The sequence below is a fragment of the Gavialis gangeticus genome, unplaced genomic scaffold, assembly GCF_001723915.1.
Source record: "Gavialis gangeticus isolate Ggan-Ray unplaced genomic scaffold, GavGan_comp1, whole genome shotgun sequence".
NCBI lineage: Eukaryota > Metazoa > Chordata > Crocodylia > Gavialidae > Gavialis > Gavialis gangeticus.
In genome coordinates this window covers 11,779,425-11,799,299 of record NW_017729016.1, presented here as the reverse complement: position 1 = coordinate 11,799,299, position 19,875 = coordinate 11,779,425, and the positions used below count along the sequence as shown (strand labels likewise).

Genomic DNA, 19,875 nt, shown 5'->3' with positions numbered 1-19,875 from the left:
GCTTCAGATCTGTCCCACCTAAGTGTATTGCACCAGCTAAGAGTAGCAGGAGCATAGTGGTACTCTGGCAGGCTTTTTTCTTCAATCAAAATCCATGCATGAGAAATTAGTACATTCTTACACTAATGTTATTCACATTGGACAAACCCATAGTCTTTGTGCCTCTTCCTTCTTGTCAAAATGAGAAATTAAGGCAATGGAGAATCATATCTGTCAAAATTTGACTTCTGTGTGTTTGTTGCAGGATCTCAATCTTTTCTGTACCAGGACCCATTTGTAAATATCAATGGCCAGTCCTGACTAGGGTGACCATTCGTCTGGTTTTATAGAGCACAGTCTGGTTTTCTGGTCCTCTGTCCTCTATTGATATGAAACCAGATGCTTTTATGTCCTCTATTTTTCACCTCTCCCTCCCCCGCCCCCCGCTGGCTGCCTGTGAGAGCTACCTGCTGCTCCCTGCCACTACGCCTCCGCCACCGCCACTGCTGCTGCCACCTGCGGGAGCTCACCGTGCCTCCAGCCTCAGGAGGCATATGATGTTCATGGTGGTGGGGACAGTTGCGCTAAATGCAACAGTTGTGCTAAATCCAACCGTCCAGGCTGGAAATCTGCCAGCCTGCAAGGGAAAAGCCCCAGTTTCCCACGTTTTTCTCCTTTAAAGGAGAATCCATTTTAAAAGTTTGCTCACAACCCTTTCATGTATTCTTGCAACCCACTCTTGGGTCGCGACCCACAGCTTGAGAAACGCTGCTCTAGAGGACTAGAGGATTAAAGAGTCGATGTTATCACAGGAGAGTGAAACCAGAGCAGCTGAAAGAAGAAAGGACTCTTTGTCAGACTGTTTAAAAATTCTTGGGATGTTAACATCCGTTGAACTCAACATCCTAAATGCTTAGAAAAAGCCCCCATCAGGATAACCTCTGAAGGACCAACGTTTTGGTGTAATGCTTAGGGTTGCCAACTCTGACTGAAGCTATTCTGGGACAGTTTTTTCCTAACATGCCACAATGTTAGCTAAATAGCTAATGTAACATAAATCTCCCCGATTGCTTTCAGTAGCCACGGGGACATCAATGCCAATCCCGGTAGACTCCGGGCCAATCTGGGCATGTTGGCAACCCCAGTAATGCTATGTTGCAACAGAAGAAATCAACGTTACACAATCATAACATGAAATCACTACACGGCTTGTGGTTTGCAGCTTGTTAGGCCATGCTGCCACCCGTTGAAAAGAAAATGGTGCTCAAGGATTTGCATAATAGAGAAACATGGTGACAGGAGGCCCTATGCCACATCACAGGGCAGCACAGCCCCACAGATGGAAAATGCTGCCCAGGGCAGCAGCCCCAGTGCGTGCTGGCCCCATGCGCCCCTTGACATGGCAACTTCCAGTGCAGATGAAACTGAGGGGAGACGCCACACTGTCGTGAGGCCTAACGCTGGTGACGGTCACCCCAAGGTGCTCAGGACAACAAAAGAGTAAGAGTGGGGACCAGGCCCCACCCCCACCACCCCAGACTAGGTTAGTAGCACAAACATGGCGGCCCCTCAGCTGAGGTGAGGGGGACCCAAGCGTTTCCGAAGCCGTCACTCTGGGCCGGAGAAGCCCGAGCGGCGCCGAAGAGTCCCGAGGCCGCGCCGGCGATGAGCTCAGCCGTCCCGAGCGTTGCCGAAGAGTCCCGAGACCGGGCCGGCGATGAGCTCAGCGCTCCCGAGCGGAGCCGAAGAGTCCCGAGGTCTGGCCGCCGATCGCGAAGATGCCGCAGGCTCCGGGCTCGAGCTTCCCCGAGTGCTGCCGAGGCCCGGCCGTGGGGGGGGAGGGCTCAGAGGCGGGCGGCGGGGCCGAGCGAGCTCGCCCAGCCGGATGTGAGCGGGCGGCCGCTTCCTGTTTCCTCGACTCTCGCGCAGCCTTGGGTGGTGGCCGCAGCCTCGTCGCCGCTTACGGGCGCACAGGGCGGAGGCGGCCGAGGCCGGGCGCACAGACCCGCGGGCTCCTCGCTTCGGCGCCGCCCCAATGCAGGCCATCAAGTGTGTGGTGGTGGGAGACGGGTGAGTCCGCCCCGCGCGGGACCTGGCCGGGCCCGGCCGCAGGGAAGAGCCGCGCCCTCCTCGCCCGGGGCGCCTCAGGGCGGCGGCCCCGACTCCCTCTCCCCCCCGGCCTGGGGTGGGGGCTGTGCCGCGCTCCAGGCGGTCGGGCTCGTCCCTTGGGGCCCTTGTGTCCCCCTGGGTAGCTGGGGGCCTGGGGGAAGGTGCTGGCTTTAAACCTTCCTGGGAATCATGGGGGTCCGTATCCATCTCCATTTTGCTGCTGGCGGCTTCACCCAGCCGCGGCCGGGCCCTTCCTTGTGTCCCTAGCGGGATCCGTGCCCCGGTTCAAGGGTTTGGCTGCACAGCGCTCTTGAGCGAAGCCACTATTGAGGTAACTGGACGGGAAAGTCGGTCCCGTTGTCTCCAAACTACTTTTTAAAAATACTGGATGGCATGCGGTGATTTCCTGCGCACCGGCAGGGTTTCACAACCCGCCTTTACAGCCAGGGGTTACATTTGCAGGTGATATAATCAGAGTCCCTTGCAAGATCTTTTGGGCAGGGACTGTGCTTTACTGTATGAGTGTTACCTAGCACAATAGGGTCTGAGCCCTAATTGCGACCTCTAGCTATACAGCTGGATGACACATAATTAGAAACTTGATAATTCTGTAGAGAATTATTTATACCTGTGATGTTTTGTAGGTATTATTGTTTAAAGCTATTTTTAGGATGCTTTTAAGTCTGACTTTATGCATAGCTGTTGGCGACCAGTGCAGAGACTGTGTGTACCATGTTTGTTCCTCTTGATATTTCAATGCTAGATACTGTTGAATGTGCTCCATGTAGAAACTCTTCTAGGCATTTTGGAGACTTTCTTACTGGATGTCAGAGCTCAGGGGAGCATCACAAGCCAGCTGGAAAACAAGACTCGTCTTATGCAGTTAGATTTTTTTTTTAAGTGGAAACAAGAATCCCAGTGTAGTCTGAGCATAATTGGGTATCACAGAAAAAACTTGCATAGATGGATTGAAGGGAAGAAATTACAGCGAGAAGAAATTTCCATAAGCTTTGTGTAATACAGTGTGGTGGTTTCATCTTGAAGTTAATGATCAGCTTGTTAGGGGAGCCCTAAAAAGTCAGCATGTATTAAGACTTAAAAATAAAATGTTTAAACGGTCTAACATAAGTGCTGGTTTTGCTATTGTATGAGACGCCTGTTTTACTTTTATTGCTTGTGTTGCATGAGAGGAGTGTCCCAACACATTTGACTGAGATTTGTTGATAGTGCAGCTTACTGGGACTGATAGAAATGGCCAACTGTGATATTTTTTTTTGTTTCTAGTTAGTTTAAATTGATGTAAAATATGTTTTACATCAAAATTGTTGTCTCATCTGTCTTCTTTTAATAGAAATGTTTTGTCTGTTCATTCAGTGTTTTGAAGGCATGATTCTAGATTCAATGTAATAATTCCTATTTAAAATTTTCTTTAGACTTAGTATCACTTACTAAATAAGTCGTTGCTTTTTGTGTTTCTCAAAACACTTTAGAAGACTGCTGCTTTAGCTGGGACAGGCTACAAGCTCAGTCTTTATTACTAAAGCCCATATTTAAAAAAAATAGGTACTTAGGACATTGTATTAATAAACAATACCGTATTCAAAAACCAGAAGGCTTTTAAACTAGAGAGGAATGTTACTTTTAGAAACCATTGCAAACCAGTGTGACAACATTATTCTGGTACATGAAAGCTGGAAAACAAAAGCCAGTGATTCTCAATAAGGGTGCCATGGCACCCGGTGGTGCTTTGAGTTCCTTCCAAGGGTGCTGCAGGGTGCCACACAGTGTTAGTGCTGTTCGATGTAGATGCATGTACACTATTCACAAGATAAATCAAAACATTTCAAATAAGAAATCCATTGTGCTCAAAACATTCTGACCTGTGTTTTTTCCATGTTCTTTGCAACAGAATTGCTCCATTATTTTTCTATAGTAAAAAATTAGTGTAAACTTTTTTTTCTTTTTTTAAAGCTGGCATTTTCTGAGGGATGTGCCTTGAGTCTAAAAAGGTTGAGAACCACTGACCTGGCTGAACAAAGTGCAGGGAATAAGCAGCTTAAATAGTGAAAAGTAAACTTTCTTTTTTTCTGCTGATATCTAAGACATACAAGAACATTACAAGAATATTTCATAGATTTCATAGACATTAGGGGCTGGAAGGGACCTTGTGAGATCATCGAGTCCAGCCCCCTGCTGTAGGCAGGAAGTCAGCTGGGATCAAGTGATCCCAACAAGAAAAATATCCAGACTTTTTTTTAAAGAGTCTAGAGTAGGTGCTTGCATCACCTCTGGGGGGAGTCTGTTCCAGACACTGGACATCCGTACCATAAATAACTTTTTTTTCTTATGTCTAGTCTGAATCGGCTTTCCTGGAGTTTGTGGCCATTAGACCTTGTTATCCCTTGGTGAGCTCTGGTGAACAGCTGTTCTCCCAGGTCCTCATGTACCCCTCTTGCATAACTGTAGGCGGCTACCAAGTCACCCCTGAGCCTTTTCTTTTTTCCAGACTGAAGAGTCCCAGATCCCTCAGCTTCATCTCGTACAGGCTGCCCTCCAGGCCTTTAATCTCTTTACAGTGCTCTCCTCTGGACTCTCTCAAGCTTTTCCACATCGCTTCTGAAGTGGGGGGCCCAAAACTGGATACAGTACTCCAGCTGCAGCCTCACCAAGCCTGAGTAAAGCAGGAGGATGATGTCCCTGGTTTTGCTTGAAATGCATTGGTCGATGCATGCCAGAGTTTGGTTTGCTTTGCCAGCCACAGCAATTAAAAATGTCTTTTGAAGCAGTTGACTCTTTCCACACTCCAGCTGAGTGCAGAAATTCTAAGCTGCTTCCTGTAATGCAGCACTCCTATAAAAACGTATTTCCGGTGGGTGGCTAATTTTCATCCCACTTACAAGCTCACCTTTCCCCATCACGGTCTGTCATTCTTCAGTCGATAGAACGATGCCATAGATTGAAATTTTAGAACAAAACCTCCTCAAACTGAATAGTATTCTGCTTAATCTAGAATGTAATAGTGCCTTTCAGTAAGGGAAAGGATTTTAACTCTTAAGTGATAAGCTGCTATTTTTATCCTAGGAGAGTTGTGTATACCATTTTAAATTTTATAAAATATGAGAAAAGAGCTAGGCCTTAGGCCATATCATGCAAAGCATTATTCTATTTCAGGTAGACTGGTAGAAGAAAGGAATTCCAACAGATGTTAACAGGATGCTATTGGTTCTTTGGCATCTGATTTTAGGGAAGTGTTAATTAAAGCGCTTCAGCTGGCCTCTACTGCCATGGTTGTAAGGGCTGTGTTCTCACAGCCAGTATACGAGAAGTCTCCTGCCATAGCACTACCATTTGTGCAGCTCCATTGGTGTTGGCAGTGGAGGGAATGCTGCTGTACACTGCCTGCCAGCATCTTTATTACGATGTCATCTTATCCTGTTCAAAGTAGGTGTAGTGTGTTAGGAGATTTCTCAAGCTTCTTAGTTATAGCTAAGGAGAGAGAAGTTCCTGGGTTTCCAGGTACTAAAAACCTTGTGAAATCCTACACAAGTCACTACTTTGAATTGTACCTGGAAGCGAATGGACAAATTTGGTATAATGATTACTGTAAAACTAATTATATGGTGTCTCATTTGCCTGTGTTCTAGCAATCTAATCTAGAAAGTTCTTGTGGTTAACAGGGACAAATCTGAATTACAGCCTAATGTTACTAATTTAGGATTCTCTAATAGGGTTGCAAGGTTGAATGTATGGTTAAATAATTGATGGCATTTTTGTAATGCTTCCCAGATTGATCTGCAGAAAAAATTAAAACCATCTGTTGATCCATCTTAATTTCCAGCCCTCAGGTGTAAAGATTTATTTGTTATACAGTTAGATGCCTCCCTTAGCAAGTGGCTAAATGCTTTTCAAACTAAGTTTGTTAACATAATGCTTTAATAGGAGATGAGGAATAAAAATTAATGTAGGATTACCATAGTGAAGGTAGGTGTTACATGTTCGTTTCTGAGGTTGGCTCACTGCCCTATGAATCAGATTTGCGTAGTTACCAAGAGGCTAGTGAGGCAGGAAACCTAAAATGGAACACAGGGTTGTTGGGCCTGTTTTTTCTTGTTTAACAACTGTCTGGTGCGTGCTGCAGAACCATGCTACAGTTTTGAGTCTGGAATGAAATTTTTTTTTATCACCTCTTTCCTGAGCTGCTCTGAGTAACCACAACAGTCTCTTCACTTGGTGAGATGAAGGGAGGCAGTCAAAAGGGGTAGGGGGGAAAGTGTTCTTTAGTCACTGATGAAGATATGGAATTCAGTATTAGTTTTCAGTACAAAACAGGATGTATGGTATGATAGACTTGTCCAGGATGGGCCTTTGAGCCTGACTATGTTGTAGATTCTACAGAAGGTTTTGCCTCCAAGTCCTAGCAAGGAGCTTAAAGAATATGGCATTTTAGTACTTCTAGGGTTTGTAGTTTTGATGATCCAGTTATAAATTAGACCAATCTATTCAGTTCTCTGGCATTCTGAAAAGGCTTGGTTAAAAAATGTTCTTTCAAATTTTCTTTTTGGAACTGTTGAATACCCCAGTGCATTAGTGTCTTTGTTATAGAAGTCTATTAGTTTAGTTCTATATAAAATAAAAATTAAACTAATAGGCTAATATATGTATATTATCCACGGGATATATATCCATATATATTTTATACAAAAAAATAAAAGATGTGTGAAGTTACCATCTTCAGAGAATGCCAACAAGCCCTGAGTCTGCAAACGTGTAATTTGTGTACAGAGCTTTATAGTACTTAGCATTTATGCTGTGCTAATCTTGGGATATTAATCCTTACAGCAGTCATGTGATACAAGTAATGAATGCCTACTTTGCAGGCTGGGAAAATGTAGAGAGGCTGTGGCATAGCTGAGACTACAATTCTGGGAGTTGCTGGTTTCTTGTCCTGAGCCCAAATGTTGAACTACACTCCACCCATCCATGGCTTATACCAGGGGTGGCCAGAGATACTCACCCTCGGAGCCACATCCCATCCTCTACCAAAGTTCAAGAGATGGAGGGGTGGGGGGCGCTGAGTGACCTGGAATACAGGTGACTCCCCCCCAAGCCCCGCGCTGCCTAGCCACTGGCTTTCCCCGTGGGGAGCATGCCCTGTCGGCCAGCCTAGCACCTGAGCTGGCAGTCCCAGAGGGAGAGAAGGAGGGAGGAGGGCAGACTCAGGGCGTGCTCCCTGTGGGAAAGCTGGAGAGATGAGAGGTGCTGGGCTGTGCTGTCCCCCAGAGCCACCTTGGGGAGAAGTGGGCAGGGCTTTGGCCAATTTCCAAAGAGTCACAAGTACTGTGCTGGCGAGCTGCATGTGACTCATGAGCCGCGGTTTAGCCACTGTGGGCTTAGACTTATAAGATTCTGGATATTTCAGGCATCTTTGGTTTCTCCACAGATATTTCTGATAGGAGGGTTCTCAGCCGATCTCACGTATACAACTGTAAAACTCACCTGAAACTGCAGTAAAAATTTGACACTAGTCAAGTATAGCAGTAGATGTCATCATTAGAAGTATCATTTGGCACAAAACATAGTGCAACCCTGAACAGGAAAACCTCAGTTTCTGAAAGGCTGAAACTCAGACATTTTTCATACTTCTTTTGAAGAAATTAAAATGTGGTGAGGGTAAATTTTGTAAGACCAAAAAATGATGATAGAGTGGGGATTGTGCTGCAAGGAAAGGGAAAATTGCAAATTGCAGCTTAACACGTGGAATAAAATGCCAAAGAACCATCCTGGTCAGATTGGGCCTGGATTTCTCTAAGGCTCAAATGTTACCGTAATATAGCTTGTCGTGATCGTAGAGTATTATTGAACTGATATTTAAAAGAAGGTGGTGAAGAATCCTATTACTGGCAGTGTTGTAATAAATGGAGTAACTTCTAGCTCTGACAAAGCATGGGTCTTGCCTAGTACACTTTGGTGCTTGACCAGTTTCCAACTTCTGGAGCCTTTTAATGAAACCTAAAGGACAAGAGGATATTTTTAGCAGTGATGTTTTAATTATGGAGATTTCTTTTAACATTGCTAAGTAAGGTAAATACAGCAGAGTGTGTGGCTGGTCTTATGAACACCAACAATGAAAGATACGTGCGCTATTCTGAATAGTAGGTGTATAACCGTTGGAAACACATCAAGGGTTAAAAGAGTGCTGGTGTCTTGTTTAATCAGCACACTGCTTGCCCAAAACTTCTACATGGACATAATGCATGTCTTGCATAGGATGAACATCTTTTAAGAAAGAAGTAATCAGCAGGAAGAACATAATCCCACAACTAATATCTCTCTGCAGCAACAAATTGTGAAGACATCCTCTGGAGTCTGTTGTTGAAGGATATTGCTCTTAAGTGAGAAGCAAATATGAAACCTAGAGGAACCTGAAAGTATCAGAAGCCTGCTTTCTCTTCAGATGCTGAGTCTCTCTGAAAGAGAATTAAGTAGTCAGATCTCAAGTATCTTAGCCTTATTAATTGAAACTGTTATACGAATTTAGTTTGTCCCTTCTCTAGTGTTTGACTTGGGAGAATGCTGGGAGTAGAGACCTGACTGTTGAGCTCTAAAAGAAGCATGGAAGACAGATGTCTCTAAATTATCGGAACCTGTTTGGGATTTTTTAAATTTTTGCTGGGGGAAAGATTTTTTTAAGTGCACACAACTCAGTTTCAATGTTAGGATATGGTTTTGACTAAGTAATTTCCACAAGATGGCTGGGTTTCCAAGGAAGTGATGTTACATTTTCAGTGTCATGTTGCAGTATTATGACATGCTCTGAAAGGCTGCCACTTCTGTTTCACTGAGCCCTCTAAAATGGCATTGTGATAAATTGGCAATAGTTTCTTGTCAGAGTTAGGTAATAAAAGTATGAGTTGTCTGAAAGGTGAGGTGAGGCATTTGAAAGAGCTGTGCGAATGGTGGCTGTCGTTCCTATTCAGTGAAACTGGTTAAGACACAGCAAAATGAGTTGGCTACTAATATATGTGGCCTCATTAATTTAAGCTTGAACAAACTAGTCTAGGTCATAATGTTTGTATATTTTGGAAGATACCTATTAATTATTCAGATCCACCTTGACCACTAAGAATCAGAAGTTTATTTTCTGACTAGTCTGTTTACTAGTCAAGTCAGCTTCAAGCCCAGGCTTGACCCCTTACAAATTCAGGTTTAAATTTAAACTTCTTGTAAATGGATGAATGAATGTAATTTGGGGGGGAGTGCGAAGGGTTGGTTATATTTGGAAGGCTTTTTATTTCCCATCACATGTAAAAGTACTACCTTAAATGACTTTAATCTCTTTACAGTGCTGTAGGTAAAACATGCCTACTCATCAGTTACACAACCAATGCTTTTCCTGGAGAATACATCCCCACTGTGTAAGTATAATCATGAAACCTTATGAACTAATTTAATGCATTCTTTACACTTGCCATCACTGGAGTTTATATAGTTTAAATAAGCAGGAAACATCTTTCAGCTTTGTCTGAAAAGTTAATTTCAACTCTAGATTTATTTCACAAGAAGTATTTTTTGGCTTGCACTAACCTGTTTGTCAGGTGGCCATGTGCAACAGTATTCATGTGATAGGTTATTTTTTGTGGACTCTTGATCAGTTCATGTCTACTTTGCTGAATAACTCATCTCTTCTGGGACTATGTTAACATTGTCAGCTACAGTTATCTTTAAAGAAAACCTCATTGTTACTTCCGAAGGCAGAGTTCTTATGTGCAAGTGACATTCAAAGTTCAGACTCTTGCAAACCATTCAGGACTGCAGACAGAATCACAAGGAGCGTTTTTTTGTTTGTCTGTGGTTTTCTGTTTTTTAAATACTTACCAGAGAGCTGGTAGGGTTTTTGTGCCTTCTTGCAAGCCCTCCTCAGTTGCCAAGTGCAGTTCCTATAGTAAGCATTACTAAAGAACCTCCGTTATTTTGGTACTTTCTGTGATTTTGCACTTAAGGGTTTTCAACACTTGTATTATTTAAATCCCTGTTTTTAATGAATTTGTAATTTAATTCACACCCTCCCTCCAATTCAGGGTGGAACTTTTTACACAGGCAGCTTTCCCTGCTCTGCTCTGTCCTCATTTAAAATATAAAACATGTAATTGTTCTCCTACAAATGGTAAGAGTGCAGCTGAGATTTTCACGTACTAAAATATATTGTACTATAAATGTACTGTGGAAATGTCTCTCTTCCTATTGACCATGGCTGCCCTTATTTTGCTATACCTTTTCTGTTTCCTCAAGTTATACTGTAAATACCTCAATGACTTTTCATATGAAACATTTTAATGTAGTCTATCTTTAGGCTTTGCAGTTTATTACTGTTTTATAGACAAAAGTTTACTGCATTCTCAGTTCTGGCTTAAGTGTCATAAAAAGTGGTGGTCTTAAAAAGGATCTTGCCTGTTTATCTATTTGCCTCTGAGTAGAATTTTCCAAATCATTTTGATCCCCTAAATTTACAAGGCTTGTATTTGCCCACTGAGACTCTTAAATCCTTATTAAGTATTACTCATCTCACTTCTTTTGTTAGGTGCATAGAACGATAACAATAGGTTTTTAATTCTTACACAATACAGAGGCAGATTAGGTGGCTGATAAGTGTCCCATTCAGAGGAGTACATATTTGTCAGTTAAGTGAATCACCCTTTTTCCCAGACTTGTTTGCTTAGCAGTTTTACACGTTTTCTGATGGAAGGTAATGAAAAGAGACTAACTCCAGCAGGCTTAGTTTGAGCTGCATTTCCCCCTCTAATATTCCATATCAGACTTAATATTTAAAGAATAATCATTCATTATTTGGGGCAGGAGGCTGTACTCTGGCAAGTGCCTTTTCTGTCCACCATGTTTGACTGGGATTTTGAGAGCTCAACCTCTGGGACTTATTGCAGAAGAAGAATTTGGTTCCAGCTTGGAAGCATTTCAGATGATCTCACTTTGTATTTTATTTTATAGCTTTGACAACTACTCTGCTAATGTAATGGTTGATGGAAAACCAGTGAACCTGGGTTTATGGGATACAGCTGGACAAGAGGACTATGACAGATTACGTCCATTATCATATCCACAAACAGTAAGAATCTATAGCACAAGAGCTGAAATTACGTTTATAGCCTAAGTCTAATTGTCTTTACTGAATATGGCTATGGTTAACACCCATATTTAATAGCAAAGTTAACCTCTTGCAGATTTCTGCTTAATGCTGCAGGTGTAATACTTTAGTATACTTCAGTATGAGAGCATTCTGCATTTAGCAGATGTTAAAGCCTGCATTACCCATGTATGCTGATGTGTGTTGCCTTTCTATGTAGTTGCAGCCCCAGAATTAACTGGAATATTTATAAATTTGGTGAATGGAGTAGTCTCATCAGCAAGTCCATTCATTTAAGGTTAGCATGTCTGCCAAAAGTAGGATTTGTCTTTGTTTCTCAGGCGTGCTGTTTTGGTTGCCCACTGACATGAACATTGCTAAGCACTTGATGTCATTCAGCCTCATTTGGTTCCAAAGGTAGTATTAAATGTGCAAGCGGCATGCCTGTAAAAGAAAATGTTGCTGTTGATGTGGGCACTGTTCCATTAGAGTTCTGAAATTATTTCAGCCCAAGGCAGTTTTTATGGTGCTCTTACAGTTACAATATTAAACTAGGGAGAAATGTACATGTTGCTTCATTGCTTGCAATCTGTCAAATCTTGAATATGCATATGCTGTCACCTGCTTCTCTTGAATAGGGAAAATGAAGTAGTCTTCTCTGTCTGTAGCTATCACAACAGCTCAGCTAATATCTTCTAGATGCTAGTCTTCTGAAGCTGTCTTCTGCCAAGCCCAGTGGTCTTGGTTTGAGCAGATTCCTTTTTCTGACAGAACTGTCCTTGTTCTAAAGGAAAGTGGTAATTTGTAGTTATTACAGCAGAATAATTACTAGCTACTACAATGCAGGAAGCTGGCTTTTGTGTTTTCAGATCTGGTTCAGTTAGTCTGTGGTCTGCCTGCACTCTCTAAGACAATGGACTTTTATTGAATGAACTGTACTATTTAAATTTCTGGTAAACATACCTTAGTTCATTAGTCTCATTTCTCATCGTGCCTATAAGTCCTTACAGTTAAGTTTTCTTCTCAACTCATAGACTAGAGGCTGCTGCTATTGTGTTAGTTAGAGAACGGCAGCAAAACTGCCAGAAACTCCTGCTTCTCCCAGCAGCTAGGAAGAAAAAGCAGTTATTAGACTCTCCTCATAGTAGGTGATAAAATTGCTAAGACTGCCCAAGAGCCTGCCAGCATCATGGAAACACAGGCTGCAGTCAAATTTGAACAGATGAAAGGATGTGGGAGGAGGGACCATAGGCCAAGCTATGCTTTGGGGGTGGGCCATGCTTTCATACCTGGTGCAGTGAGCAGTGTGTGTGGGCCTGTGTGATTTGGGGTTATGGCACACAACAGATATTGCATGCAGTGTATAATGGATCCATCTTGCACCGTTAATAATGACTCTTGCACCATAAATAATGATTGTAATTTATGTGCAAACACTTGGAGAATATGCTGTACTGTGTGCTGTTTTTTAGCAAGAGGAGTCTAAAAACAGAAAATAAACTCGTATTTTAGGCACTGATTTTATTTTAAATGTTTTCCCTCTCCCCACTCTCTTGTGCTAATGCTTACCCAGCTTTAGACAACACTGCCTCATCTTGTGTTTTGAGCTTCTTGATTTCACTATTTAAAAATGTGCTGCTGCTAGAAATCCTTGGTCATGGTTATAATGTGAATTAGAAAGCATCAGTTCAGGTAGAACCTGACTTGCCTCTGGATCCTGACTTTCACCAAACAGTGACAGTAAACTTGACAGGAACCTGTTTGTGAAGCCATGTGCAAAGTCAGGCTTTGCTGAATGCCATGACAGTACTGTCAGCAATACTTTTGATTGGAGGGCATGTGTGTATATATGGAGTGTTCCTAGTATGTTTTTCAAGCACAGTCTGTGCTGGCCCATGTGCTGGCAGGCTTTGCACTGACCCCCTGGCCCCCAAGCCACAGTTTTGTCGTCCTGCTGTGTGTAAAGGACAGTATATGTTTAAAGCCAGGCCTGTGTTCACAATGCTGTGTGCAGAGGTGAGCTGTTTTGGGGCTAAGTGTAATGGTCAGGTAGCTGCAAGAAGTGCTTGTGCACACGCTTTGATCAAAGAGCATATGCAGCTGTTAATGGTGACTTGGGCATAGGTGATGTAGGGAGAACTTTGGACGTAAGAGACCTTAACAGCCAAGATAGCGTAAGGTTCCCTGAGGTGTGTTGGAGAATGGCCTCAAAGTGCTGTCTTTGGAACAAGTCCCAGGACTTCGCTGAATGTGTAGGGATCCACAGCGGGAATGTTGCTGTAACCTGGATGTTAGAAGGGCATTAAAAATGTGTATGCAGATGGGGAAAATACCAGCTCTGCTGCATCTCTGAATCAGAGGGCATACCATTTTAATAGTATGGGTCAGAATTTGCCTTGGATGCTTCATAGGGGAAAAGTTTCTTTACCAACTAGATTTAAAAGTCAGTTCAAGGAGAGCTTTGGGAACCATGTGAATGGAAAGGTAGTGTGCTTCCTAGGAAGAGACCACTCAAGTAGCAGTCTGGCCAGACACTAAACTGTATCTGCTGATATTGTGAGCTGTAGGATTGTCACAGAAAGGCTCCATATACTCTTTCAGTTCAGTGGATCAATCTGTGTGTTATCAGGCTGTTTTGATATCTGGGCACTAAAGCATGCTCCAGACTTTGCTACCTTGACATACTCTATCTTTCTTATTTGGAAAATCTTTGAAAAGTACCTGATTAAATAAATCCTGCTAATTATTTTTAAATACAAAACTTTTTTTCTCATCCATTCAGTTCCACTGTTGTGGGGTCTTCAGACTCAAAAAGCAGTTTGCTGTTGTCTTTGTCACTAACCTATTTCTACATCTTTGGAAAAGACTTCTGTCAGGCTTTTCTGGAAGTAATGCGTGTCAAGTAATGTGGCACTGGCCAGCTGAGTGTTTTCCTTTTGAGGGGGAAGTTCTGTGAGGATTGATGAGCACAGAAATTATGAGAAGAAATGGTTCATTAAGAGCACACTTAAAGGTATTCCTGAACTTAATTTATGTCATACCTGTTATTAGGTTGGAGGGACCAGTGGTAAGAATGTAACTTCCAGTCTGAAAGATCAACCTATTTCCGTATGTAACACTTTCAGTAAATTTTGTTTCCCAGTTCTGTTCTTTTTTGCTTAAATGGTGATAAATTGGCCCCTATTTTACTAGACTACAACTTTTTCTTGTGCTTGCAGTATATATCTCTTGGATCTGTATTATTGATTTATTGATGTGAGTGTGCTGCTAGCTCTGTAAATCAGAGTTCTGAAGAGTAACCAAACAAGAAGCTAAAATGTTGTTTGCCCATGCATTGATTAGATGTGTGATATGCAGGAGCCAGTGGAAAGTTGCAGATAATTCACAGAATTTCTTGTCAATCCAAAGCACTGAGCCTCTGGAGGAAAGTGGGGAGGAATCTGTGCAGTGCACAGAATTGGAAAACAGAAGTAGTGGCCATAGTATCACGTTGTTTGGTGTTGCACACCTTTCTTCTTCGGTGTTCTGGCTATGGAAACGTGCTTGGGTGATGCATGAATAAATGGGTTGCAAGTGCATAGCAATGCAGGTGTCAGTAGTTGACCTAACATAATGCCTTGAAATGCACCACAATTGACTAACATTATGACATGCCTCATTTCTTAACAGATTTAGCTCATACTTGTGTTTGCTTTGTTGTGGGATGGGGAAAGCTGGAGCTTGTGAGACTTGTTCAGGTGTAAGAATAATGTAGCAAGATTAGTAATATTTAATGTATCAGGTCCAGAAAACTTTCTGGTTAGCCAGGTGAACATTTTCTCAACAGCTCTAGAAACAGGTAAGCCTATGAACCTTTATCAGCCTTTGAAATGTGCACTTTCTAGAAGTTGCTACAAAATCTTGTTGACTTTTTTAAATCTATTTTGCAGTTATCTTCTTTGAAATTTTTTAAAACCCCAGTGATTTATTGCAGTAATCAGCCTCTACCTTTCAGTTGAAAGACAAGCAGTGTACGCTGCCTAAAGGCTTCTGCTGTCTGAGTTAGTTGCATAAGGAAAGAATGGGAGGGTGGGCCAGTCGGGTCAGTGCGGTCATGGTTTTTAGAACTCCCCTAATTCTAACTGAGCTGGAGGAAGGAAACTCTAAAGCGTGTTAATGTAAAAATAATATCTGATCAATGTGAAACCAATGCAGGGTTCACTGTAATCTCTGCACAGCAGTTATGCTGTGGAAAATAAACTTATTGGATGAAAATCAGCTTAGATGGGCTAAGAATATTTTACATGGAAGCCAAAATTGCACCTGTTTGTTCAGACTGAAAGCTCTTGGAACTAGCATTATTTCCTGTCAGAAGTAGTGGAACAGTTGTACCTCATACTTTAAATCCCATGTTAGCAAGCTAGGTGTGAGCTTGTGTAAAGCTTGACTCACTTGAATTCTCCTTGTGTGAAAGATGGAGAGAAGTCTGCAGTTCTAATGATTCTTCTCACTACCTACAACTTCTACTGCTCCTCGCATTTGTTTGTTGTTCGTTTTCAGGGACTTTTTCAAGGTTCTTCTGTATCTTCAGTGTTTGAGTATCACAGATCTCAAATGTAGGGAGCAAGACTTGAAAATGCAAGCATGCTGCCAGCATAACTGTTCCAGTGTTTATAATCAACCAGCTCAGTAACTGAATCAAAAGCCTAATTGTATTAATGAATGTGTTCTCCAGTGTTCTAGTATACTGAGCTAACTTTGAAAACTTGCTTTATAGGATGTGTTCTTAATCTGCTTTTCACTTGTGAGTCCTGCTTCCTTTGAAAATGTCCGTGCTAAGGTAAGTGCAGCCTAGAGAGCACTCTTTCCTTGAGATTGATTTGGGTCTTGTTTGTTAGGTTTCAACCTGTATTCTTTCCCTTGATTCAGGGAAATGAGGCTCACATGCCCAGTGCTGGGACCAATCTTCTGTAAAAACAGATGGTCATTGTCAGTAGCATGATGGAACAGTGCAACTTTCCTTAATTGTGCAGGAAGACTTAGCAAATCTGTCTTAAGATGCAGCGTGGTGAGGGGAGGCCTATTCAGTGGAATTCAGAAGCCTGTTTTATTCCTGTTATGATTTTTCCATGGCCAAGGAGAAATTGTCCATACTCTTGTGTTGGACTTCTCCCATGGATGGGCTTTGTTTTCCTGATTGCAAAAAACAGAAGAGCAAACAAAGTTGCATTAGGGTTTTTCACCCTGGATACTTGATGCCTTCTGGCTAAGACAGGGAGTTGAATCTCTGTATCTGTAAATGCAGGAGGACATTTACAGTATAAAAAAGAAGTCTTGTGGGGGCTTGCTTTCTCTTTTATTGTATCGTAAAGGAGTTTGGGGAGGTTTTGGTAGGGAAAGTGTTTGAAAGCCTTACATGAAAGTTGTTGCACATCTGCTTCTCTTTAATTTTTTTCCAGTGGTATCCTGAGGTGCGGCACCATTGCCCCAACACCCCCATCATCTTAGTAGGTACCAAACTTGATCTCAGAGATGATAAAGACACTATTGAAAAACTGAAGGAGAAGAAATTGACTCCAATCACCTACCCACAGGGGCTTGCCATGGCAAAAGAGATTGGTATGATGATTCCCAAGTTAACCTACTAAAATTCATGCTACAGCTTCCTTTTAACAAAAAAAAAAAAATCCCCCCGCTTCTACTGTGGCAATCCACTAAAAGCAGTGTATTCTGTCACTGGCACACTGTAGAGAACTGTTTTGTAACTTCAACCTCTTTTGCTCTGCACAGGTGCAGTGAAATACCTAGAATGCTCAGCACTTACACAGCGAGGCCTCAAGACAGTGTTTGATGAAGCTATTCGAGCAGTTCTTTGCCCCCCTCCTGTAAAGAAGAGAAAGAGAAAATGCCTGCTGCTGTAAATGTCACCCTCCCTGCCCCCACTCCGAACCCCATGTGCTTTGCTCTGAACAATGGAGCATTCACATTCAATGCCAAGTTTTTCTGTTATAAATTTGTTCTTTCATGACATTTTTGAACCAATCAACAATTTCAGTTTCACTTGTTTTAAAGTATGAGAATTGCTTTTCATTCTACTAAAAGTGAAATCTTAAAAGACCTATGTAAAGCCTTATTTTTAAAGTCCTATTCTTGCTCAGATTAATCAATTGTTGCCAAACTATCTGTTGAACTAAGTTGCATTGTTGTGCTATGAACACTAAGCACTAAACTGTTTTAAAGACTTCTGTCTTTAAGAAGACTCTAATGTCTATTAGAAAATGCAAAAACGCACTCTCGTTTTTCACAGAGAAGTAACAGTACAGTATCCTTAGCAAAATGTTGCTAATGCATTCATTAAACACTTTCTCAACCCCGGGTTGTTGCATAGCATTGTGTATCAAACCTAAATGAGTACGAGAATTGATATTATGACTGACCACCTTGAGTCACAGTAAAAAATGCTTTGTCACTGGTAAGGGCTCAGTTGCAATTTAGTTCTTACTACTACAATTAAATATAAACATTCTTAATTGAAGTTTATCTAGTCCTTTTGATAGCATTGTATTGTGATGGATAGGTGAAGCACTGGTTGGAGATCAAATGAGGTTGCCAGGCAGTATTTGACACTGTACAGATCAATTTACACACTACATTGTCAGAGTAGTTGAAAAGTGAATAGACACTTGTCACAGAAAAACCAGTAAACTTCTATCGCAGATATGCAGTAGATGAAGAGAGGTTGGTGTTCATAGGTAAGTTCTGAATTTCTTTTCAAGTAGGGCATTCACTTGATATTTTTGAACTGGTCATTCCCACAACTCTTAAACTTAGAAAAATGCTTTTCTTGTAGAATCTCTACTGAGCAATATAACTTGTATTTTAAAGTCTTTGAGTGATAGAATTTTGCCTTTTTTTTGTAGATTAGTTGAAGCATATTCTTATTTTCCTTTTCTGATCCAGTAATTTTTGTGCTTTTAGAAGAGCTTTCTTTAGTCTTCTATATACTAGATGTAAAAATCAAGTGAGCAGCTTTCCAAGTTTTAGTAATTTTTTTATACTTTAGACTTCCTTAAACTATGAACCTTCTCAAGCATCACTGTTTGCCAGGTATCCCAGCACTGTAATGTTACTAATGCTGACAATTGTTCTTTACCTCACCTACATGTACATGTGCATCAATTTATTTAGTAATGGTAACTTGGGTCTATGCGGTTCTGTAAATTAGTGCTAGTGCTAACAATGTTCTGTACATTCTAAACACTGGCAAGAATCCACTGTTGAACTCCACCCTTTCAACCACTAGAGCAAAATTTAAAAATCAAGTTGCAAAATTGTGAAGTTTTTACATTGATCTTTTGCTAATGCAATTAGCAGTATGTTTTGCATGTATGACTTAATAAATTCTTGAATCATGTTATTGGTAATGTGTGAATTTCTGAGTAAGGGTTCTCAGACTGTGATTGTAGAAGTGTGAATGCTTATCATTCTTGGTAAACCATGACAGCAGTGGTTTGTTTGGGACTGGCTTTCTGCCAGGCACATGCATTTAAAAACAGGCTCTTTAAAATGAGTTAGTGTTTGAGATGGTTTGGTGGCAGGCATTGAGATTGGATCTCTGGTCTAAGAACTAAGTAACACGCTTTCCCCAGCCCCCAGCATTGCTCAGACACTGCACTCGTTTTGCTTGGCATTGGCTCTTGCTGGCTACTTTAAAGACTTGCAACCTAACTTGTATGCAATGCTTAGTCCCAAACCACTTATACTCCAGGAACAGGTTTTCAAACTCCTGTGGGAAAAGGTTTGAATTTCATTTTAAGTTGTACAGATGATTTCCCCTCCCCCCATGCCCTTTTACAACAGGGTGCTCCATTAGGGGGATATCTGGATTAGCTCAAGCAGGACTTGGAAGGTAATGGTTGTAAAAAGTAAAGCTGTTTCCTTTCCTTGAGGGAGCTTACCATTTTCCCCTCCCTAATTTTTTTTCAATCAACCTTAGTAGTACTTTGAACTAAAGATCACACATTAAGTGTCACAGATATGAAAAAAGCAGGGGGGAAGGGGAAAATGCTAGATCACACTCCATTTACCAAGTGTCAGGCTTGACCAAATGCTCAGTCTGCACTTACCTTCCTACTGAGGTCCTGTGTGTTAAGGAGGGCTGAAAATACTGCTAATGAACATGCTGAATCTTTGCTCTACTCACTGGGGGTCAAACAGGTGGTCAGGTTTGTTCATATGTCTGATTGTCCTAATTAAGGCCTGCCCCCTGCCGTTATCTTGGATACACCACAGGGATTTGAGATGCAACAGTGGGCTTGTACATTGGTAGGGTCTCAGAAGAAAAGACTGGCTTGTGGGAAACTCCTACTACCCTGGGAGAGGCAGGTTAGCTTAACTTCAATGTCTCCAAAGTAACCCCCCACCCCATGAAGACTGCCACTGTGAAACACCCAGAGACAATAACAGGATTTAGTTGACAAAGGAGAGATTCCTACCCCGGAGGTAAAAAGCACAAGTCTTACTTCTGCAGGAAGTCACGGCTTCTAGCAGTGCAACGTTTGCTACAGTAATGTTAGCCGATGGTCCTGTTGACTAATCATTCAAATCACTGAGGGAAATGCTTGCTGGATTGCATCTTTGTCCTACCCTGGAGCATGAGAAGATATTCACTA

The 19,875-nt window shown here is 41.9% G+C and overlaps 1 protein-coding gene across 2 annotated transcripts; it reads left to right on the top strand.

The window, feature by feature from the left end:
• The first annotated feature begins 1,878 nt into the window (after nt 1-1,878).
• On the top strand, nt 1,879-18,620 carry RAC1 (ras-related C3 botulinum toxin substrate 1 (rho family, small GTP binding protein Rac1)). 2 transcript variants are annotated; one of them, XM_019512865.1, is made up of 7 exons: nt 1,879-2,049; nt 9,432-9,503; nt 11,089-11,206; nt 14,276-14,332; nt 15,981-16,043; nt 16,663-16,822; nt 16,994-18,620. In XM_019512865.1, the coding sequence occupies exons 1-7, from the start codon at nt 2,015-2,017 to the stop codon at nt 17,122-17,124; spliced, it is 636 nt and encodes a 211-aa protein (XP_019368410.1). In that variant the 5' UTR covers nt 1,879-2,014; the 3' UTR covers nt 17,125-18,620. The 2 variants fall into 2 exon arrangements, with proteins under 2 accessions (XP_019368410.1, XP_019368411.1); XM_019512866.1 differs by lacking the exon at nt 14,276-14,332 and having other exon boundaries at nt 1,881-2,049.
• The last annotated feature ends 1,255 nt before the right edge of the window (nt 18,621-19,875 follow it).

What these genes read in the sequence shown, in the direction of transcription:
- RAC1 (XM_019512865.1), top strand. Translation starts at nt 2,015, where the DNA reads ATGCAGGCCATCAAGTGTGTGGTGGTGGGAGACGG. An exon ending in GGAGAATACATCCCCACTGT is followed by an intron (nt 9,504 to 11,088) that starts GTAAGTATAATC and finishes TTTATTTTATAG; the next exon opens with CTTTGACAACTACTCTGCTA. An exon ending in TGCCATGGCAAAAGAGATTG is followed by an intron (nt 16,823 to 16,993) that starts GTATGATGATTC and finishes TGCTCTGCACAG; the next exon opens with GTGCAGTGAAATACCTAGAA.